The 21,262-nt window shown below is 30.5% G+C and overlaps 1 protein-coding gene and 1 long non-coding RNA gene across 3 annotated transcripts; one reads left to right on the top strand and one right to left on the bottom strand.

The window, feature by feature from the left end:
* The first annotated feature begins 1,911 nt into the window (after positions 1 to 1,911).
* LOC110698017 lies at positions 1,912 to 4,640 on the top strand. 2 transcript variants are annotated; one of them, XR_002506637.1, is made up of 3 exons: positions 1,912 to 2,667; positions 2,755 to 2,980; positions 3,761 to 4,640. XR_002506637.1 is itself a non-coding variant. In XM_021875420.1 (2 exons), the coding sequence occupies exons 1-2, from the start codon at positions 2,452 to 2,454 to the stop codon at positions 2,977 to 2,979; spliced, it is 441 nt and encodes a 146-aa protein (XP_021731112.1). In that variant the 5' UTR covers positions 1,912 to 2,451; the 3' UTR covers positions 2,980 to 3,399. The 2 variants fall into 2 exon arrangements, 1 of the variants encoding a protein (XP_021731112.1); XM_021875420.1 differs by lacking the exon at positions 3,761 to 4,640 and having other exon boundaries at positions 2,755 to 3,399.
* Positions 4,641 to 13,257: 8,617 nt separating this feature from the next.
* LOC110698193 lies at positions 13,258 to 14,986 on the bottom strand. The gene is made up of 3 exons (XR_002506681.1): positions 14,529 to 14,986; positions 14,328 to 14,395; positions 13,258 to 13,348 (listed from the first exon to the last, which is right to left on the bottom strand). It is a non-coding gene; the product is annotated as an uncharacterized LOC110698193 (long non-coding RNA).
* Positions 14,987 to 21,262: the final 6,276 nt, after the last annotated feature.

Here is a 21,262-nt window from a genome sequence, read left to right on the forward strand (position 1 = left end):
TATTATTCTTATAATTATTATTATAGTTCTTTATAATTATTTATGTTATTTTATGGTCGTGTCTGGCGTGCCATGCTGGAGGGCCAAACTATCGTGCCGCCAGCGGGTTCGTGTCGTGCGCTTGTCGAATTCTTGAAATCGTGTTCATAGCACGGCCCACGGCCCACTCCTCGGTCACCATGCCGTGTCGTGCCGGGCAGGGCCAATCTCGTGCTGGGCCCGTGCCGCCCGCGAGCCGGCACGGCCCATGCCCACCTCTATTTCAATAGCGATAATTTATACTAGTTTTTTTTTTTTTGAACTATTTATATAAGGATCTTGCTAATGAACTTCCTTAGAGCGTTAAATAAGTATCTAACATATTTTCTAAAATAGTATTAAATTATTAATTTGGGAATACATGTCAAAATCGCTAAAATAACAGTTTGCACAAAAAGTAATTGTTCCTGAGAGTGGGGGGTAGCTTAAGTAGTGGTTGGAGCTTCCGTTTCGATTTCAGGAGATCCTGGAATCGATTCTCATCATTTGCCCTTATGACTCTCTAAACACAAAAAGTTATTGTTCCTAGACATGTTGTGTACATTTTATTTTAATTAAATAATGTCCAATAAGTGAGATTAAGAATTACTATATCTTGTTGCCTAAAGTTGATTAATGTGCGGTTTGAAAGTTACGGTGTAATTTTCAAATATACTTCGTAATAGAAAATTACTAAAAATATATTTAATTTAATCGGTATAAATAATTTTAGTTTATTAAAAATATTTTTTTTTTAGCAGAAATCAAGTGAAGAGCTAGATTTGACTTGTACCTTATGTACTTCTCATATTACAAAGTAAAAAGGTTCTATAATAAATGGGTTACAACTTATTGCAAAACATTGTGTTTGGTGTCCAAGTTTTTCTTTTACTTTAGTATTTGGGGTCTACGGTGGAATTTTCGATGAGTTAACCTCACTTTAGCTCACCGTTAACCATATGCAAAAATAGTTAGACCCTTGTTAAAAAGTTATACCCCTAAACAAATAAGTTAGTCCCCTAAGCTAATAATTGAGTTTAATTATAACAACAATTAATAATTGGGAAGACTATTCAATGGCTACAATAAGGGAGTGTTTGATATAGGGATTTTATAGGGATGGAAACGGAATCATATTAGCGTTTCCGTTACATTGTGTTTGGTTACGGACTAAAGTAACACAAACCGTTAGTTAGGGGTAACCCAATCCACCCAATTGTTTCCCCTGTAATAGGTGAGGAAACAAATCCCCTTTCCTTCCTCTAACACAAAAAATAAAGAAAATTCTTGTCTCTCCTCTTCACTTGCTTGATAATTTTTTGAAAATTCCCAAAAAATTTCGACGATTCTACGAGGAAGATGCAATTCTCCAGATCTTACTCCTAAATTTTCGATTTTCTTCTGCAAATCTTCAGAAATTATCACAGGTTTGCTATCTTCATTTCTCTCATTCAATTTCTAGGGTTCATGTAGTATCAATTTTTGCGTTTTTGGTATGAATTTATTACTTGCGTGTTCAATTGTAACTTCAGAAAGTTGTTTTCGTTCAATTTCTAGGGTTCATGTAGTATCAATTTTTGCGTTTTTTGGTATGAATTTATAACTTGCGTGTTCAATTGCAATCTTAGAAAGTTGTTTTTGTTTGATTTTTGATTGTATTATTATAATTACTTCAAGTTTCAGCTACGAATGTTATTGTTTTAAGCTTCAATTCACTTGAAATTATTTAACAAACATTGGAGTTTTGTATAATTTCTTCATTTGGTAATTATATCTATGTTATGAATGTAATAGATTATTGGTGGTGCTGAACATGTCTTATTTTGCTCCATATGTATGCATTACGATGAGAAAGTTGCTGCTACTATTTTGAGTATATAGACCATAGTTTTCTGGTGCTATACATGTCTTATTTTGCTCCATATGTGTATGCATTACAGTGAGAAAGTTACTGCTACTATTTTGAGTATATAGACCATGGTTTTTTGCTTAATTTTGCTTGTTTCTTGAGTAGTTTACTCCTCATGATTTGGTTGACAATATTTGTTATTTGATTAACTAGAGATTGATATAACTATTGTTTTGCCATTTATCAGGTTCAATTGCCATTTATTTTCTGTGTTTCTTGTACAATGCCTCGACTTATGCATTCTATAAGGAAGAAAAAGCTAAAACAAATACAAATAGTAATTGCAATGGTTATTATTATGTTGATGATGTATTGGATGTGGTATATAATTAGCGTTGTTACAATAAGGGGGGTTCAAATAAAAGATAGGAAAAGAAACAAAAAATTGTTACGGATGTTAGTATTGAGAGGGCTTTATAGGAGAGTGATGTGAAATGCAAGAGTGAGCTTCGCGTTAATAGAAAAACTTTCAATATTATTTGTGAGATGCTTAGAGACATTGGGGGTTTGAGTGGAACAAAAACATGTCGCTTCAAGAGATAGTAGCCATGTTTTTATACACGTTGGCTCATCATAAGAAGAATAGGTCTATTGGACATTACTTCTATAGAAGTGGAGAAACCGTGAGCCGACAATTTCACCTTTGTCTAAGGGCTTTTCTCAAGTTGCATGAAGTACTACTTTACAATCCCACACAAATATTGGATGATTGTGAAGATGAAAGGTGGAAATCCTTCAAGGTATTGATATTTTCAAAGCCCCTAAATTTTGCTAGGATTTTCTTATTTTTGCTTGTTTGTAAGTAATATTTTTTTCTATTTTTGTAGAATTGTTTAGGGGCATTAGATGGGACTTACATTAATGTAAATGTGCCTTCAAAAGAACGACCAAAGTATAGAACAAGAAAAGGAACGATTGCTATGAATGTATTGGGTGTTTGTGCACCTAATATGCAATTTATTTATGTTCTTCCTGGTTGGGAAGACTCGGCCCATGATATGCGTGTACTTCGAAATGCTCTTTCTAGACCAAACGGTTTTAGAGTACCTTGAGGTAAGTGAAGGCCTTTTTTGTGAGTGTATATGTTTTATTAGTTTTGGTTGGAAGTAATTATTTTTTTCAATAACTTTGAAGGTAATTATTATTTGGCTGATGCGGGGTATACGAATTGTGAGGGTTTTCTTGCTCCATATAGAGGTCAAAGATACCATTTAAAAGAATGTTTTATTAGTGTGTTTTTATGTATTGTTGTAATCCCATCATTCTCAATTCAAGATTAGTTAATCCTATTATGTTGTTTTGATTGTAAAGTTTGGTGTACATTGATCTTGTATTGAAACATAAGGCTTCATTGGTCTAGATTTTCTATTAGGATTTTGTCTTGGACATTATATTTTCTAGTTTTCATTGATTTGTACTAGTGTGCTTCATTGCCTTCATGGTTATAGGCTAGGAAATTTTGCTAAGGCACTTTAATACTAATGCATCTTAGGCACTCCAGCCTCTTTTGACACAATTGATGGATCTTTGGGTGCTAATTAAATTTATGTACCTTTTAAATCTATTGTTGAAAAAAAAAAACTCATTAATCTCATAATCTCGATAATTTTACTCTTAAGTATTGACATCTCATAACCTCTACTAGTCTGCTTGTTATCCTTTCAGTCTTTATTGCATCTGTACCACTACCTTTTTTATGGTGTTATGTTTTTGTATGTTAACATTTTCAATGGTGATTGTTAAATGATGTCTTTATTTTAAAAAAATCAGCATTAGGTCAGTAGTAGCTTCAATTGATTTTTGGTTTTTTATTTTTTGTTTTTAATTTTTCAGATGGAGGCTAGTCAAGCTAAGGGTGAGGCAAGCAATCGAGGTAGAGGTAAAAATAAAAGGTATTGGACGTATGAAGCTCATCATCTTCTATCAAGCTCCAACTAATATGAAGAAACAATATGCAATTGATCTTCTTAAGAAGAAGTAGAAAGTTTTGTCCTAAGTTGTTATTGGAGTTAATGTTTTAATGGTTTTTAAATACTTTTTTTTTATTATTTTTTTTTTTTTGAGAATACTAGAATTTCAATGCTTTTGTAGTCAACAACTTATGTGACTTTGCCTATATATCTAGCATATGATATATTATGGTAATCGGTTCAAAAAATATATATATGTATATTATGGTAATTAGTGTTGCTCTACATTGTATAATGTATATCAAAAGTTAGCCAAGACATCAAAAATTAGAAGGAAAACTATTTGTTTCCAAGTTATCTATGCCAAACAAGAGGAAAGGGATTGATTACAATTATTTACGTTTCCTTAGTAATACCAAACAACTAGTAAGGGTAACACTATATATTACCCTTTCCCCTTCTAATTTGTTTCCATTCCCTTACATTTACTAATTTGATACCAAACACCCCCTAAATGTGTAACCATTGTAATTGTTTTCAATCTCAACCATTAAAATTTTAAGGATAAATCTTGTTCACTTATTTGTTTGACTATGAAAAAAAAAAATATTTTAAAAATAACTGTTTGTTTTTATGAAAAAAATATCATGTTTTTGTCGCCAAATACAAGCAGTTTCGATTTCTCTACCAAGCAAATCTCTCAATCTCCATTAATGGTACAACAACAAATTACCATTGTTAAATTATCATCGAGAATCGAAATATTAGATATTTTATCCTTAACTCAGTAAGTCAGTATCATCTTTCCCACAAATATTAATATCACCAACACTATTGTTATACGAAATACATTTTACAGAAGTCGAGTTTCGGAATCAAACGAATCAATGGATTATGGAATAAAGGGTTCGAAAACAAACTTTATGGCTTTCTTTTAGAAGTAATCAACTGATTATCATCACTCATTTTATTTCAAATAAAACTAATTTTTTTATTTTTATTTTATACAAATATGAATGGTCAAGATTTAATATCAAATTTTAAAGGTCCAGATTGAAATTAAAGATTATAATGGCTACAATATTATTGTGGTCATTGCAAAATTTTCCCTAATAATTGTCATAGAAATATTCCAAATTCATCAGCTTATAATAACTGTCAATTTTTTATTTTTTTTATACCAATTTTCCAAATTAATTTGATTCAAGAAATTAGTTTGAATTGTTTTGTATGTAATTAGTAATGTTAAAATTTTATCATCTAAAACTAATATTAGAATTTTATATCAAAAAAATAACATTAGAATTATTTACAAAATCATTTTTATTTTTCGTTGTATTGGGATTTTCTAAAATAAGGGTACGTAGAAGCATGAGATAAAAAATGACTAATCAGTTTAATCTTTTGATTGAGTTCCTCCTTCCTCTCTCCTAAACCCTAGCCTCCATTGTTGTTTTTTTTAAGAGGCTTCCATCGATTTTAACCGGTGGAAAGCCCCAATCCTTGTTTCTGTAAAAGTTTTTTTAGGTTTATAATAATGTTTCCTCCTTTTGGGAAGAATTTTTCTTCCCTGAAAGAAAGGGTTTCCGATCTCTTTCGAAAGACAAGGATTTTTCGACCTCCTACGAAAGACAAAGTTTATCTCCTCTTTTTGGCGGAGAATTTTCTTAGGTTTGAATCCATGATATTAGATCTAATGAATTGTCGTGAAATTATTTCGTTAGTGAAAAATTATGCGAGATCGCAAGAATTATCAAGCTTTCAAATACAATTGGATGAATCAGAAGGAAAACATCCTCATGGCTACAAAGGACCGTTAGATTGTCTCTCCAACAAGGCTGTATTTACCAGCGATATAAGTGGGAGATGTTCCACGATACAAGATCTACTCGACGATCGTAGTTTTTATAAATTTTTATTTGATTCAATATCTTATGTATTTGTTAAAGTCGAATCTCTTTTGTAGATGTCATATGAGTTTTATTAATGAATTTTTTTACTATAAAAAAATAAAAAATAAGAATGAGATAAAATCTCACAAAAAAATAACACAATAACTTGATATATCAGTTATGCAAAAAAATAAAAAAATAATAAAATAAAATAATAAATAAATAAATTTGGAAAAAAAAATTCTTCTTTTGAAATCTAAGTGTATAAAAAAGATTCATATTTTATTGATTTCATTTGAAATTTGATTATATATTAGAAGATTTATATTTGAAATTTGGGGTGTTTTTATCCCAATTAATTGTTAGCAAAAAGTTAGACCCTTAGTTTAAAAAGTTGGACCCTTCTAGTTAACCAAAAAAAAATATATATATATATTATTTTTCTTTTTTTTTTAATAAAACAACCAATCAAAAAAATCGAAAAACTTGGACCCTTTCTAATATTTTTTTTGGTACAGTTATATCAATTTCTATATAATACTTACTAGATTTAAGCCCGTGCGATGCACGGGTTTCTATTAATAGTTAAATTTTAACATTTAATATTCAATCATAATAACAAAATATAAATACATAATATTACTATTTTTTAATCTTATACACAATAAAGGTTCACGCATATATAAATACGGTATATTTTGTAAATTATTGTTTATACAACAATACAAACTAATCCTTGAAGAAAAATAGAATGAAAATAAAATATGTGAAACTATATGTATTTGTTTAACCAAATTTTTTTTTCAAATTGTGAACACCCGGTGAAAATATAATCTTCCAAGCTTCCATCATCCTTTGTAAATCAATCGTTGATCGTGTCGATAGATAAGTTGCATAATTAAACCCGCCCCTTTGCAAAATTAACACTTATGACTGAATTGACTTCTTAATTATGAACATTGTTCATCGTGTTGGACATTAGATGAGTTTATATAGGATTTAAAAAATAATGGATTTAAAGTGGTTATAAAGTTTATTATTAGCTATGATAAATTTTGTTAACGTAGAATTTAATCTTTTAAACGAATATATAATAAATGATGAACATTTTTTTTTGCTAGAAAATGAGAAAGGATATTATTTTAATTTCAATGTTTTTTTCTTATTTTTTTGTATCTAATCCAAAACTGATATTTTTTTTTTTGAGAGAAAATTGATATTTTTCTTTTAGTTGAAGTGATTTCATTTTTTTTATTAGTATTTTTTTATAATCACTTGTCGTATTTTCATTATTTTTTTTATCTAATCCATTTTTTTTAAAATATCAATCGAACGTGAATTTCATTTTTTAAGTTTAATACAATAGTATATATATATATATATATATATATATATATATGTATATATATATATATATATATATATATGTATATATATATATATATATATATATATATATATATATGTATGTATATGTATACGAAATAAAATAAATTGTTTCTTTTCTCTTAGATAAAATTTCCAATTTAAAAAGATAGTATTTTATTTCTATAATAAATTAAAAAAAAAAAATTAATCTTACGTGGCACATTAAAATAATAATCCTATGTGGCATAATCCTACACGTAACGCTCTAAAAATACTAATCCTACATGGCGCCGTAATAAATTAAAAAAAATCAGAATTCTAGGTGGCTCTCTACAATCTTGGGAAAAAACTCCCCTTTATATACATACTAGTTTTGTGCCCGGGCGATGCCCAGATTGTTGATAAAATTTTAAGATGAATATTTTGACTTGAATGTTAATTACGGTCATATGATCCATTTGGATAATATAGGATATTTAGACATACGATACAGTGTAGTTTTTGTAGTTTTGTTTCTAAATAGATAGCTATGTTATTATAGACTTGAAATTATTTTATACATACTAAAATTATTTTTACATACTGATTGAAACTTATTTCTACCAATTCTGTATTTTTCTTTTTTTTTTTTGAAAAAAATTAAATATAATTATAAATGGATCTTACTTTAAAGAACTATTCAAAACTTATAGGATATTTATTATTAACTTGAAATTATTTTTATTGAACTTTTTTTTTTTTTTTTTTGAAAAAAGGTAATTTTTTTTTTATTAATCACCAAAAAACGAATACACACAAACAAAGTCCCCTAGATACAAGGAACACAAAAACAAACAGCCTAATAGCCCCAAAGTCATCCAGCAACCCAACTCGAACAAAATAGACAAAAACAAAAGAAACTACACAATAAGTTTCTTAATCCAATCCCTATTCTTCCTACTAGATTTCATAGGCATGATCTGAGTCAGTATATTGTAGATGTCTCTTAAGAGATTCTTCACCACTCTTTGAGGACTCTGCAAACATTTATCCCAAATTGCCTTATTCCTTTGCTGCCATATCACATATAGCATACCAGTGTAGCAGCTGTGAGCAACTCTTCTCTTGAATCTGCCTGTAATACTCAGAAGATTTGAGTTGCAATCTTCCTAAGATTTTGGATTCTGCATACCCAAAATCGACCCCATAGCACTGCAGCAAGCTTGACTGTACTGACAATCAAAAAACAGATGATCAACAGTTTCTTCATGCTGTGAACATAGAGGGCAATCCTTCTGAGCTAGTCTAGATCTCACTCTTATTCTTCTCCACATAATCATCCACCCAATAAAACTATGTTTGGGGATGTTAAACCTGTTCCAAATCCAGAAACACCAAGAAATATCAGGCAAGTCAGCTTTTAGCCATCTGTACCCACTAGCAGCAGTATACCCTTTCTCATTTGCAAGCCAACTTTGACCAATATAACCCACTTTAAACCTTTCCTTCAGCGCCAAATCTGCTTCCAGTTCCATCTAGCAGTTTTGGCACAAGGAACTCTTTTCCAGCATCTATTTCTCATACAACATCTATTTCTCATATATAAGTGGTCAATCCATCTAAGCCACAAACTATCCTGCTTCGTTGCAATATTCCAAATCTGCTTTCCTAAAGCTACTAAGTTCCAGAGCTGACAGTCATGAATCCCTAGCCCACCTTGTCTCTTACTTCTGCATACAATGTCCTAAGCAATAGGACGGGTCCTATGAGAAACATGTTTCCTATCCCAAAGAAAGTTTCTGCAGACAGCAATAATACCATCCAGAATACTCTTAGGTAGAATAAAGATGCTAGCCCAATAGGAATGCAAAGTCAATAGGACAGAATTCACCAATTGAGCTCTCCCTGCATAAGAAAGAGTTCTTGAACCCCAGGACCTAATTCTTGCTGTTATTTTATCAACTAGCACCTGGCAATCAGTCTTATTCAGCTTCCTTGAGCTGACATTAACCCCTAAGTACTTAAAAGGAAGAAAATCTTCCTTAAAGCCAGAATTCAAAATAATCTCCCTTTTAGTACTAGGATTAAAATTGCAGCTGTAAATGTTTGATTTTCCACTACTAGCAACCAAACCTGAGGCAGCGGCAAAAGTAGCAAGGCATCTCATAAGCATCTCAACTGCGCTTTTAACACCCTTACTAAACAAAATTAAATCATTTGCAAAAACCAGATGATTTAACTTCAAGCTTCTACATTTTGTATGAAAAGAGAAATTTCTGTTATCTCCCACAAGCTAAAGAATTCTGGTTGGATATACCATGCATATCACAAATAAAAAGGAGACATTAGATCTCCTTGCCTTATCCCTCTCTTGCCTTGAAAGAATCCCTCCAATCCACCATTGATACTCAAAGAGAAGGAAGTAAAGGTCACACATGTCTTAATCCAATGAATGAACTTCTCTGGAAAATTCAAAGCTTGCAACATCTCCTTCAAAATATCCCATTTCATTGAGTCATATGCTTTTTTTGATGTCAACTTTCAACAAGCAATTACTTAGAGCACTTTTCCTCCCATAATGAGCCACAAGATCTTGGATAATACTGATATTATGTAAGATATGCCTATTTTCAACAAAACTAGTTTGGTTAGGAGAGATCAAATCAGGAAGCACACCCTTCAATCTCTTGCATATTAGCTTTGTAATGCATTTGTATACTACATTACAACAAGCTATGGGCCTAAATTCCATTACAAAATTTAGCTGATGTACCTTTGGGATAAGAGTCAAAGTGGTGCAGTTCACTTCTTTAAGTAATTTGCCATTATCAAAGAAGCTAAGAACAACATATGTAAACTCCTCTCCCACAACACTCCAAGCTTTCTTGAAAAAGGTACAAGAATACCCATCTAGACCTGGAGCTTTGTCACCTGGAATGGAAAAAACAGCATCCCTGATTTCCTTCCTTGAAAAAGGAACACAAAGATTCTGAGCATGCTCATCACTCGGAATACTTCCCTTCTGAAAAATTTCCTGTGCCTGAGCTTTATAATACTCAACAAAAGCTGAGTAATAGAATCTGGAGTATTACAATCAACACCCTTTCCATCTTTAACAGCCACAAATTTCTTTCTAAATTGTCTAAGCTTTATGCTTCTATGAAAATAGGTAGTATTCTCATCTCCCACCTTCAACCAATTAATTTTATCTCTTTGTCTCAGAGAACCAAAATAATCTTTCCTGACTCTCCCATACTCCTATAAGGTGATTAGCTCTAAAGCTCTCAAATCCTCATTCTCAACATCAGATTGCATCTTCCTTTGAATAACTTCGAGCTCAGATCTTAGCTTCATGTATTTGATATCCAAATCAGCATATGACATCTTATTCAACTTTCTCAATTCATACTTTAACTTTCTCAATTTCACCACCATTCTATACATAGGGATACCAATAACATTGGTATTCCACACCCCCTTTAACAATGTCCCCAAAATTCTCATGATCTGCCCATATATCCAGAAATCTAAAAGGTTTTCTCCTCTCATTATCTTGTGTAAACAGATGCAACATGGCAGGACAATAATCAAACCACTTTTCTGGCATGTAATGAAAATAAGAGCAAGGAAACTGTCAAGCCCAGTCTTCATTTATGAGAGTTCTATCAATTATGCTGTAAACCATACTCTCCCCATTCTGCTTATTATTCCAAGTACCTACCTTATTCAAGTCTGTAACACCTTAGTACTGCACACAGTCCCTAAACTCAGCAATCTCACCATTAGTGATACTGCTGCCCAATCTGTCTTCAAAATTCAATGGACAATTAAAATCTCCAGAAACCACCCAAAGAGAAGTCATGTTATCACTTATAGAATTCAAGCCTTTCTAGAGTTCAACCCTTTCAATAGCATCATTCATTCCATAAACCACAATCATGCAAAAAGTCCTATTCACAACAATATTATTTACAGACATGTGAATGTATTGTTTAGTAATATTTACAGTATTCACTTGGAAGAATCCTAGTAACCAAGCAATCAAGATTCTACCTCCTTTGCAACACTGAAAATTAGTTGAAATACAATAACCTTGCAGCATTGAGTTATGAATCTTAGGAAAATTCTTAGCCTTGATCTTAGTCTGTAATAACCAGCAAAGACCAATCTTATTCTGCAAAAGGAAAAAGTTCACTTCCTTTTACTTATCAGGGCTATTCAAGCCCGTAACATTCCATATTAGTATCTTATCCATGATCTAAGTCTATCTCCACTCCATTTCCAGGAGCAACACCCAAATTTTCATCATCTATCCCATTCAAGTTGCTAAACATCAGTCCTTCCTTCTTTAAGCTGCCAAAGGTATTTCTGCTAGGAACTTGGACAATAATTTTATGCACTTTTGCTGCCTTCCTATGAGTGTCTATCCATCCTTCTTTCTCCCCTTGAACACTCACACTCTCCACAGGTTTCTCCACTTGCGTAGCAGGTTCCACTTTGTCCTGCTCCTGTACTATCTTAGGTCTCCAGACTTTCTTTCCATTCTTGCAGTCTCTAGCTCCATGACCTATATTCTGGCATACCTCACATTTTAATGGCTTCCATTCAAACACAACTTGTTTTTGAATGCAAGTCCCATTTTTAGACTCAAATTCAATAATCTCTTCAAAATCCCCATTAACATCCACCTTCATCATCTAGCATATGCCACTCTATCCTTCATCTGAGCAGCTGAGTCAGGCTTAAGAGGAGACCCAATTAAGCTTACAATCTTTTCTAGGCATGATTATCCCCAATACTTCAAAGGTAAATTTGGATGATGCACCCAAACAGGGACCTTCGTAAATTCAGCTACATTCAATTCCATCCCATCTTCCCATTGTTTCAAGAACATAGGTCTCTTATCAAACAACACTTGAACAACATTCAATGCCTTCTCCTTCGTTTCATTATTCAGGAATCGAATTAGGAAAATACCCTTTTATAGTGGTATCACCTTATCAACATTCTTATCCCCCCAAATTCTCTTACATAAACACATAAAAGCATTCAAATAAGGTTTATTACCCATGACATAAGCAACAAACCCTAACTTCCATTAATCAAGTTCAACAGAAACATCATCAGATGATAGTTGCAATCGAGGTTTAATCGGATTTCTTACCTCAACCTCAAGTGCTCTGTTTTCCTCCAATCGAATAGTACCTTGACCCGAAGGAGTAGCCATTACATTCAACCACTCATTTAGCTGAGATTTTTGCCTGGATCCCTGAATCAGCTCCTGAATCGATTGAGCTGGAGATAGAATGAGATTCTCCAGTTCATCAGAATAATCGAAGTTCAATTGCAGAATACCTTCTCTAATCATTCTCGATTTTGTCTTTGAAACCGTGTTCAATGGATTCGCCATCTCAATCCCTTCACGAATCTGTGATTTTTCTTAACTTTCTCGCACTCTAGCCAATTCTTTGTTTGCTCGTTTCCACGCCATGGCAGAGGTTTAGAGAGAGAAAAAAGTATCATGCCTTTTTTAAGGATCTTCTTAAATTAAATTTAATTTAATTTGTTGAACTTAAATTAAAGTATTTTTACCAATATGGATCTTCTTTGAACCAAGTTATAGGATATTTATTAAAAGTTATGATAATTTTGTATCTATAAAATATTAGATGTATATCTAATACAACTCTTTATAACAATTTTATCTTAAAAAATCTATCCAAAATTCTTTTACTTAGCATCATGTGTCACAGTAGTACCTATTTGTCACCTATGTGGTGTGACACTTGACAAAAAAATGAAATGCATATGGTTGATAAACTTTTATGGTTAAAATAGTATTTAGCCCTTGCGATCCATTGGTTAAACTTGCTAGTTAAATATTTTTGAATAATTTGATTAAAGATTTATTGTATTGTACACTTGGATTGCTCTACATTTGATTCAATTCAAATTATATGTTTATATAAATTGCATTGTAGAAATACTACTTATAATTTAATTCATTATTCTTAATTAAAAAGTTGTATTATATCATAAGAAATATGCGTGTTTATTGACCGTCAAGAACAATTTATATTTTTATTTATGCATCCAAAAACATCATTAAGAATAATTAAACACTAATACTTTCAATTTTGATTATTATATTATTTAACACTATTGAAAATGCAAAGGAATATACAATCATTTGTACATAACTAATCATATAAATAATCTTTGATGTAGCTACCATCCAATATATTGTTCAGTTGTTGAATAATGAATTTCACCTGCAAAACACACAAAATCACAATTAATAAAAAAATAAATCAACAATACTTAGAGAAGTAAACCAAATCAACCTACCAATTTTTCATATGAATTTTGTCAAGTATAAATTTTAGAGAAGTAAACTATTATTACTTCAAAATAGTACATTTAGAATCACTAAATTTCGGAGAATAGCCATGCCTACCTCACCTTCTAATGATCCAAAAATAAAATGAAACTATATTATAGATACAATTGAATTTGATTTTCATTTGTCAACAAAAAAAAGGGGGATTATACAGAGGAATTCATTATGATATTTCTTAAAAAAAATAATTACAATAGAGGTATTCATCAATGTATTTCTTAAAAAAATAAACCCATCAAATAATAATATTAATCTTCATTAACAAAAAAAAAAAGAGTTAAAATAGAGAACAAAATCAAGGGAACAAACAACATTATTCATGCATCTAGCCCAGAAAATTATGGAAGATATCAAATGAAATAAAACTTTCTATCATCCTTAAAGCAAAATAAATTTGTAATAACATCGCCTTATAAACTTAAACTAACCATACATGTTCAATCCTTTCAATACTGTAAGATTTAAAAAAAACATAGAATCAGAACAAATTCAACCTTAACGCATATGAAACATGTTTTTGGGAAAAAAAAAAAACACAAAATATATTTCTGTCCTAACAAATCGACTAAACAAGCCATATAGAAATTGAAAAAATAATATAAAACACCTGAGACAAAATGTTCTCAAATTTCTAATAATTTTTTTTTTAAAAAAAAAACAAAAATAAAAAGTAGAATCAAAATAAGGAAACACCTTGAAAAATAAAATAATTGATTAAACTCCAAACCGGGAATGAGAAAAGGCAAGAGAGATAGTATTCTAACCCAAATTTAATTAAGGGTAGTAAAGAGGGAATACTGATTAAATTCATTGGTAAAACTAAATTAGGGAAGAAAAACTAAATTCATTACCAATTAATTGAAGAATTGTCGCCTCAACACCACCAACATTCAATCAATTAAATCCATTTATCATTTCCCTGCAGCCAAAAACAACATTTTAATCAACAAATTGAAGAATTTTTGCCTCAACACCATCAATCAACACAATTATCAGAAAAGGAATTGTTTAAAAAATATGAGAAATTCAAGAGAAGGAAAATCATAACTAACCTTGAAAAATCAGATTAAATTGTGAGGAGAGAAAAAGATGATTGATAAAGTAGTAGTGAAGAATTTGGAATCAATTTATCTATGAATATTTAAGGGAGGAATTAGAGGATAATAGCGTAGTTTGGGGATTACAAACTGATAAGAACAAATACATCGTATTTTTTTTTTTTTTTTTGAAACCGAACAGATACATCATTTGGGAATTGGGATAGAAGGAAAAAGAGGATAGAAATTAGAAACAACGTTTGATTGAGAATTTTTTGTAAAAAAAAAAAGTATTAAAAAAATGGAAAAAAATGTTCTTTTTTTAAAAAAAAGAAAAAGCAGAAATATTTTTAAAGCAGGAAAAACAGGAAGAGGACAAGTGTCCTTCCAACTTCCTGTTTTAAAATATTAGTGTTAATTTTTGGCTTGAATTTTATATACGGTTATGTAGTAATCCTTTTTGATAATGCAAGATATTTAGACATACTAATATCGTATTTTTAGTAATTTTGTCTGTAAATAGAAATCTATGTTGTTATTAACTTGAAATTATATAAATTGATTCTCTACTATTATTTTCTTAAATAAATTAAATATAATATAAACGGATATTATTTTAAAGAACTTTTTAAAACGAATTTTATAATGAAAATATAATCAAGTTATTGGATATTTATTAAAAGTTATGATCAATTTTGTAATATGAAATATTAGAAGCTTATCGATGATAAAATTCTATACGATATTTTTATCTTACAAATTCTATCCAAACTTCGCTTAATTAGCATCATATGTGTCACAATAATACCTATTTTTCGTCTACGTGGCGTGACACTTGGCGAAAAAGTGAAATATCAAGTGTCGCGGTCTCATGGCCTGGCTGCGAGACCGACTATATATATTAGGTTATTATAAATTTAACTTATTGTTGTGTTTTTTTGGCAGTGTTGACGTACTTTTCAATACATATTTAGCTTATAAGATCATTTAATTCATATTTCATTTTAATAAATATGTGAGATTTTGAAAAAATAAATAAATTAATTAATTATATTTCATAATATTTATTTTTAGACATTTTCCTTAATTTAAATAGTGTAAAATTGAAAAGAATATCACAAACTCTTATATGTGGTTGGCCACACTGTGTGACTTGCTATAATAGAGGTTACTTTGTTAGTGTTACTGACTTATTGGGGTTACTTAGTCAGTGTTATAGGGGTTACTTGCTCTTGTAAAAAAAAAGTTATAGGGGATACTTAGTCAGTGTTACAGGAGTTACTCAGTCAGTGTTACATGGGTTACTTTGTTAGTGTTATAACTTTATAGGGGTTACTTTGTTCTCTTACAATCGGCCACACTGTGTGACCAGACACACACAAAACGGGCTGGAATAATATTTAGAATTAAACTAACAAAAGATCTTCTAATATCTAATCAAATTTCAAATGAAATCAATAAAATATGAATCTTTTTTATGCACTTAGATTTCAAAAGAAGATTTTTGAAAAAATAAAAATAAAAACTGATATAAAATAACATAAGAATTATTTATAAAATCATTTTTATTCTTCATTGTATTGGGATTTTCTAAAATAAGGGTAGAAGCATGAGATAAGATTTCAAAAAAAAAAAGGTGACAGTATAAGCTGATGAATTTGGAATATTACTATGACAATTATTAGTTGTTGTTATAATTGAATTCAATTATTAGCTTAGGAGACTAACTTATTTGTTAAGGGGTCTAGCTTTTTAACAAGGGTCAAACTTTTTTCGTATATGGTTAACAGTGAGTTAACCTTAACTCACCGGAAATTCTTCCATAGACCCCAAACACTAAGTAAAAAAAACTTGGACACCAAACACAATATTTTGCAATAAGTTGGAACCCATTTGTTATCATAACTCACAACATATATATCTCATTCTATATACTTATTAAAACTTCGCTTTCAACTATTTTTTTTTTTTTATCAATTGTCGAAATTCCTTTGCAGAGTTCTCATGTGACATGAGGGAGAAAGATAGGAGAATAATACCCTTATAAGTTAGAGAAATGAGCTATTCCTATTATATATTATCAGCAATTAATTAATTTTAGTATGAAGCTTTATTGGACTTGTAACTGATTCTCGAACTCTCTTCCTTGTTTAGATAGCCGGACAATTTCGTGTTTTCTTATACTTCGTATTACATAAAACATCCCTTTCTCTCCTACTCTCCTTCCGCTCATTCACCCTTCATCTCAATTCGTTACATGACCCAAAAGATCATGGTCATATATATCATGGTATCAACGACACAATCAAAGTAGTGATCACCACATTACCATTAAAAATATCACTATATTTAGTGCTTTAGAGGAATCGTTGGTGCGTGGCATGTATAACAAATCTTCAAATTCAAAGATTAAACAATGAATATGACTATTATTATTCGAATGTTTGAACGAGAAATATAAAATAATGTAACTTTTAGAACCTCTGTTTATATGCTTGATGCATGTGTATGGTTCAAATTAGATGTACTCTTAGAAAAGTAAAAACCTTAGTATATATAGTGATGAAATGGGCATCTAATCTTGCTGTACCCTAAGTCCCTAACCTACCAATTAACCTGCTAATCTCTTCCTAAATTACGTTAATTTGTAGATTAGTTTCAATATTCTGTAAAATTATTATTGGACCTCTTATCTTTCTCTAGCCCTTTTTTACACTTGTACTTTAAGTGGTTTTACCTTTTGAGATATTTATCTTATAAAAATAAAAAAACTTTAAAAATGGTTTTCACTTTAAGCCAATGTTTTTTGTGACATTATTTAGAGAAAATGCATGGGGATCCATTTTTATAGTTATAATAATGTGTCGTAACACTTTTAAATTCTACCCCTTAGAGCAAGATTAGCCCATACCCGTAATAATAATGTGTCCCACTTTAAAATTCTTGTTATAATAATGTATGGGCTAATTTTGCTCTTAAAGTCTCATTTGCAAATTGTTGCACTAAGGGTAGGCTTGTGTGAACTTAGTAGATGATATGGGGTTGTGTTATGTTGTGTGAGTTGTGACTTGTGTCTTATGTTAAGCATGTGTATCTTGGGGATAACCTATGTTAAATGAACTCAGGTAGTCGGATACCCATGTTCGAAACAAGTACGTGTCAAGTATCGTGAAAAAAATCTATGATTTTGAACTAAAAGTGATGTAGTCAAGAGTCATACCCTCCTTCATACCCATGTTTGAGAGTCAAAGATCCAATATGGGTATTTGAGGAGAAATGAAAAGTCCATGTTACATAGCCCACCATCTAACCCATTAGTTAAGTATCATGTTGTGTTATGTCACACATTTCAAAAGAATTGCTCAGTCACCAATAAGTCTTAGCTGCACATTAGTGTAGCCACACCATATAAAATGAACATTTAGATAAAAAAAATATGAGCACGTTAAAAAAAAAAAAAAACATTCATTTGTAAAATATGAACAAATAAACAAAAATGAACATGTTAAAAAAGTGATCATTTAGTATTAAAAATAAATATGATTATCATATCATTATAAAATTGTTGGACCACAACCATAAAAATGAACATTTAGTAAAAAAAAAAAAAAAATTTATGAACATGTAAAAAAAAAAAAATAAAAAAAAAAATGAACATCTAGTAATTATTAGAAAAATGAACCCGTAAACATTTAGTAATAGAAAGTGAACACGTAAAAAAAAAAAAAAAGAACATTTAGTATATTAAAAATGAAAATATACCATACAATCATTGAATAACTAGACCATACCTAATAAAATGAACACTTCATAATAATATATGAACACGTTAAATAAAATGAACATTTAGTATACAAAAATAAACACGTAAAAAAATGAACACTTAAAAAGTACAAAAAAAAAAATGAAGATTAGTATATTAAAAATGAACATGATTTTCATATATTCATATAGGTTCAAAATCATGGTATATAATTGTTAACGAAAAATAAAGATAAAATAAATTATTAAAATATGTTCATAAGTACTAAATGTTCAATTTTAAAATACTATGTGTTCATATATATATTTTTATTTTTTATTTTTACAGAAATTATACACAAGTTTGATATTAATTATTTTAACTCTAAAAATTTGAATACCCAACTTAAATCTAATCTTGATTCATCATAGACACAATAATTATGGATCAATAACATAATAGATTAGGAATCACAATTGCAAAATTGTTTTGACATTCACATATTTATAAACACAAAAAATAACCCTCAAAATTACCTCAACATTCACGATCGCGATGAAGATAATGACAATGGAGAATGCTATAATGGTGACGAATTATAGAATATCCGAAGTAGAAAGACAAGAAAGTTTAAAGATTGAACGAAATTTCTGTCAAAAAAAAAAACTTGAACGAAAGTGAGGTAAGAAAGAAAACTAACCTATAAGAAAAGGAAAAAAAGAGGAGAGAAAAAATTTCGAATGGAGCAGAAAACAAAGGAGAGAGAAAATTAATAGAGAAAAGAAAGAAGAAGAGAGAGAGTTAAGATAAAAGGAATGGAAAAAAAAACATATGTTCATTTTTCAACTGCTATATGTTCATATATATTCTTGTTGTAGCTAGCTTAGCTACACAAGTGTAGAGATGACAATTGATTGAATTCGGATCGGGTGGAGCTTCACCCGCATACATCCATTATTCTAATCGCTCCATCCACATCCATCCGTCACCCGCTTCACCCATCATTTATATCCGTCCGTCCATCATCTACGGATGAAACGGGTGGAGCAGAGGACTAATGGATTAGTATTAAAGTGAAAAAAACCCACATAAACTCTAATTTTCGGTTATTTACACAGTAATTTTTTTATTTTCTTAATAAAAAAGGAAACAATAACAACGTATTGTTTGAAAAATTAATTTGTAACAAAAAAAAAACAAGTAATTTTCTTGCACATTTCATATTTTATAATTAAAATTCTTTGATTAAAAATTTAATATATGTTAAACAGGTAGGTGAATGGTTAACTGGTAAAAAAAGTATCATTCACATCCAATCCGATTTATCACCTGCTTCATCCGTCACCCGCTTCTCATCTATTTAATTCAGATTTTCGTCCATTTATTTAAAGTGAGTGGAAGAGTTAGCGGATATCCACTTAATATTATTTTTTCTACACCAGTGTATAGCTAAGAATTTACCCCACAATCATGATCTAAGCCCTAAGCCTATGTGTCCATAATATATATAATCATGATTGTTAGATATAATTGGTATGATTTAAGTGGGCCAAATGTTGGGCCGAGTATTGAATATTTGGCAATAGTGTTTTCTGGTCCAGAAAAACTTCGAACTCAACGTATATGCACAAAAGGAGCATTTTAGAAGTATCTCAAGTGTTAGTGTGTGCCAATCATGTTAGAAAATTTAATTTCCTTAGCTAATTATCTTAGCAATGTCTAGTTAATTTACACTTTATGGAACATTGAAGGCACAATTAATATAAATTGTTAACTAATTATCTTAGCAATGTCTTGTTAATTATCCTAGCAAGTATAAGCTCGTGAACAAACTCTCGAATTTTTTTTTTATTTTTTTTTTGGTGTGTAAGCTCGTGAACAACAATATACTTCATTAAATAATTTGGTAAGGTGTATATCATCAATATTCAGTTTGGTGTAAAAATAAAAAAATCCTTGACTAATCTCACTTTTTTTTTTTTTGGACCAAAAATATAATTACTTCATTTAATATTAATAAGTTGACACATTTTCTTAGACTCGTTTGTCAATGCATAATTTAAAATATTATTATTTTCAATCATGTATAACAAACTATTACGGAGTATAAGATTTTGATATTCGGAAAATAGACGTTGAGACTTAACACAGTTCGGGTGACAACTCATCCCTACATTTGTGGGTCGGGAGCGTGCCAACTCCTAAAAACAAAGAAAAAGAGTAAAAGGAGCTATCGCTCGGCCCACCCTTGAATCTTTTTCTTTGTTTTTCTCGGTTACTAGGGGTGTTAACGAGCCGAGCTTGCTTGTGAACTGCTCGAGACTTGGTTCAATTAAAGCTCAATATAGGCTTGGCTCGAGTAGGCTCGACTTGAACTCGGGTTTGGTTCGAAATCTTAACGAGCCAAGCCTGAGTTATCCTTGGCTTGAGGCTTGGCTCGAAAGCTCATGAATAAGCTCAAGTTTTTTGTATAATTTTTTTTTTATTTTTTATTTTTTTTGTAATAAACCAATTGTTAACGTAAACTTTGATTCATATTCAAGACTTAGGACGAATCTAAAATTAATCTTCAAAATTCTAGTTTATGTTCTCGCTGAGTGCTAGAGGTTTCGTTCATGGCATATGTTGTTGTTTATGTAGTAGAAGAACTAACAAAAGAAAGAGAAAGGAACTAGTTCCACATCGAAAGATAATAGTTAGGGATAAAATATACTCCCTCTGCATTTTTTTATGGTTTTTTTATCAGATACCCTTGAGTAATTCGTTGATTCACCATATACCCATGAAACTTTTCAAATACACCACATACCCCCCAATTTAACAACAATGTCACCAAATGACTAACGACCGTCAACTCCGTTAGTCATTAAGGTTAATTATGCCACGTGTCAACATGTAATTGACTCTACTTTAAATTATTTAATATATTATTAAAAATTAAAAAATTAAAAACCAAAAAAACCCACCACCCAGCCAACCACCCTCCCCCTACTCCCGGCTAACACCC

This window comes from Chenopodium quinoa, unplaced genomic scaffold (genome assembly GCF_001683475.1).
Source record: "Chenopodium quinoa cultivar QQ74 unplaced genomic scaffold, ASM168347v1, whole genome shotgun sequence".
NCBI lineage: Eukaryota > Viridiplantae > Streptophyta > Magnoliopsida > Caryophyllales > Amaranthaceae > Chenopodium > Chenopodium quinoa.

What these genes read in the sequence shown, in the direction of transcription:
- LOC110698017 (XM_021875420.1), top strand. Translation starts at nt 2,452, where the DNA reads ATGTCGCTTCAAGAGATAGTAGCCATGTTTTTATACACGTTGGCTCAT. An exon ending in AAAGGTGGAAATCCTTCAAG is followed by an intron (nt 2,668 to 2,754) that starts GTATTGATATTT and finishes CTATTTTTGTAG; the next exon opens with AATTGTTTAGGGGCATTAGA.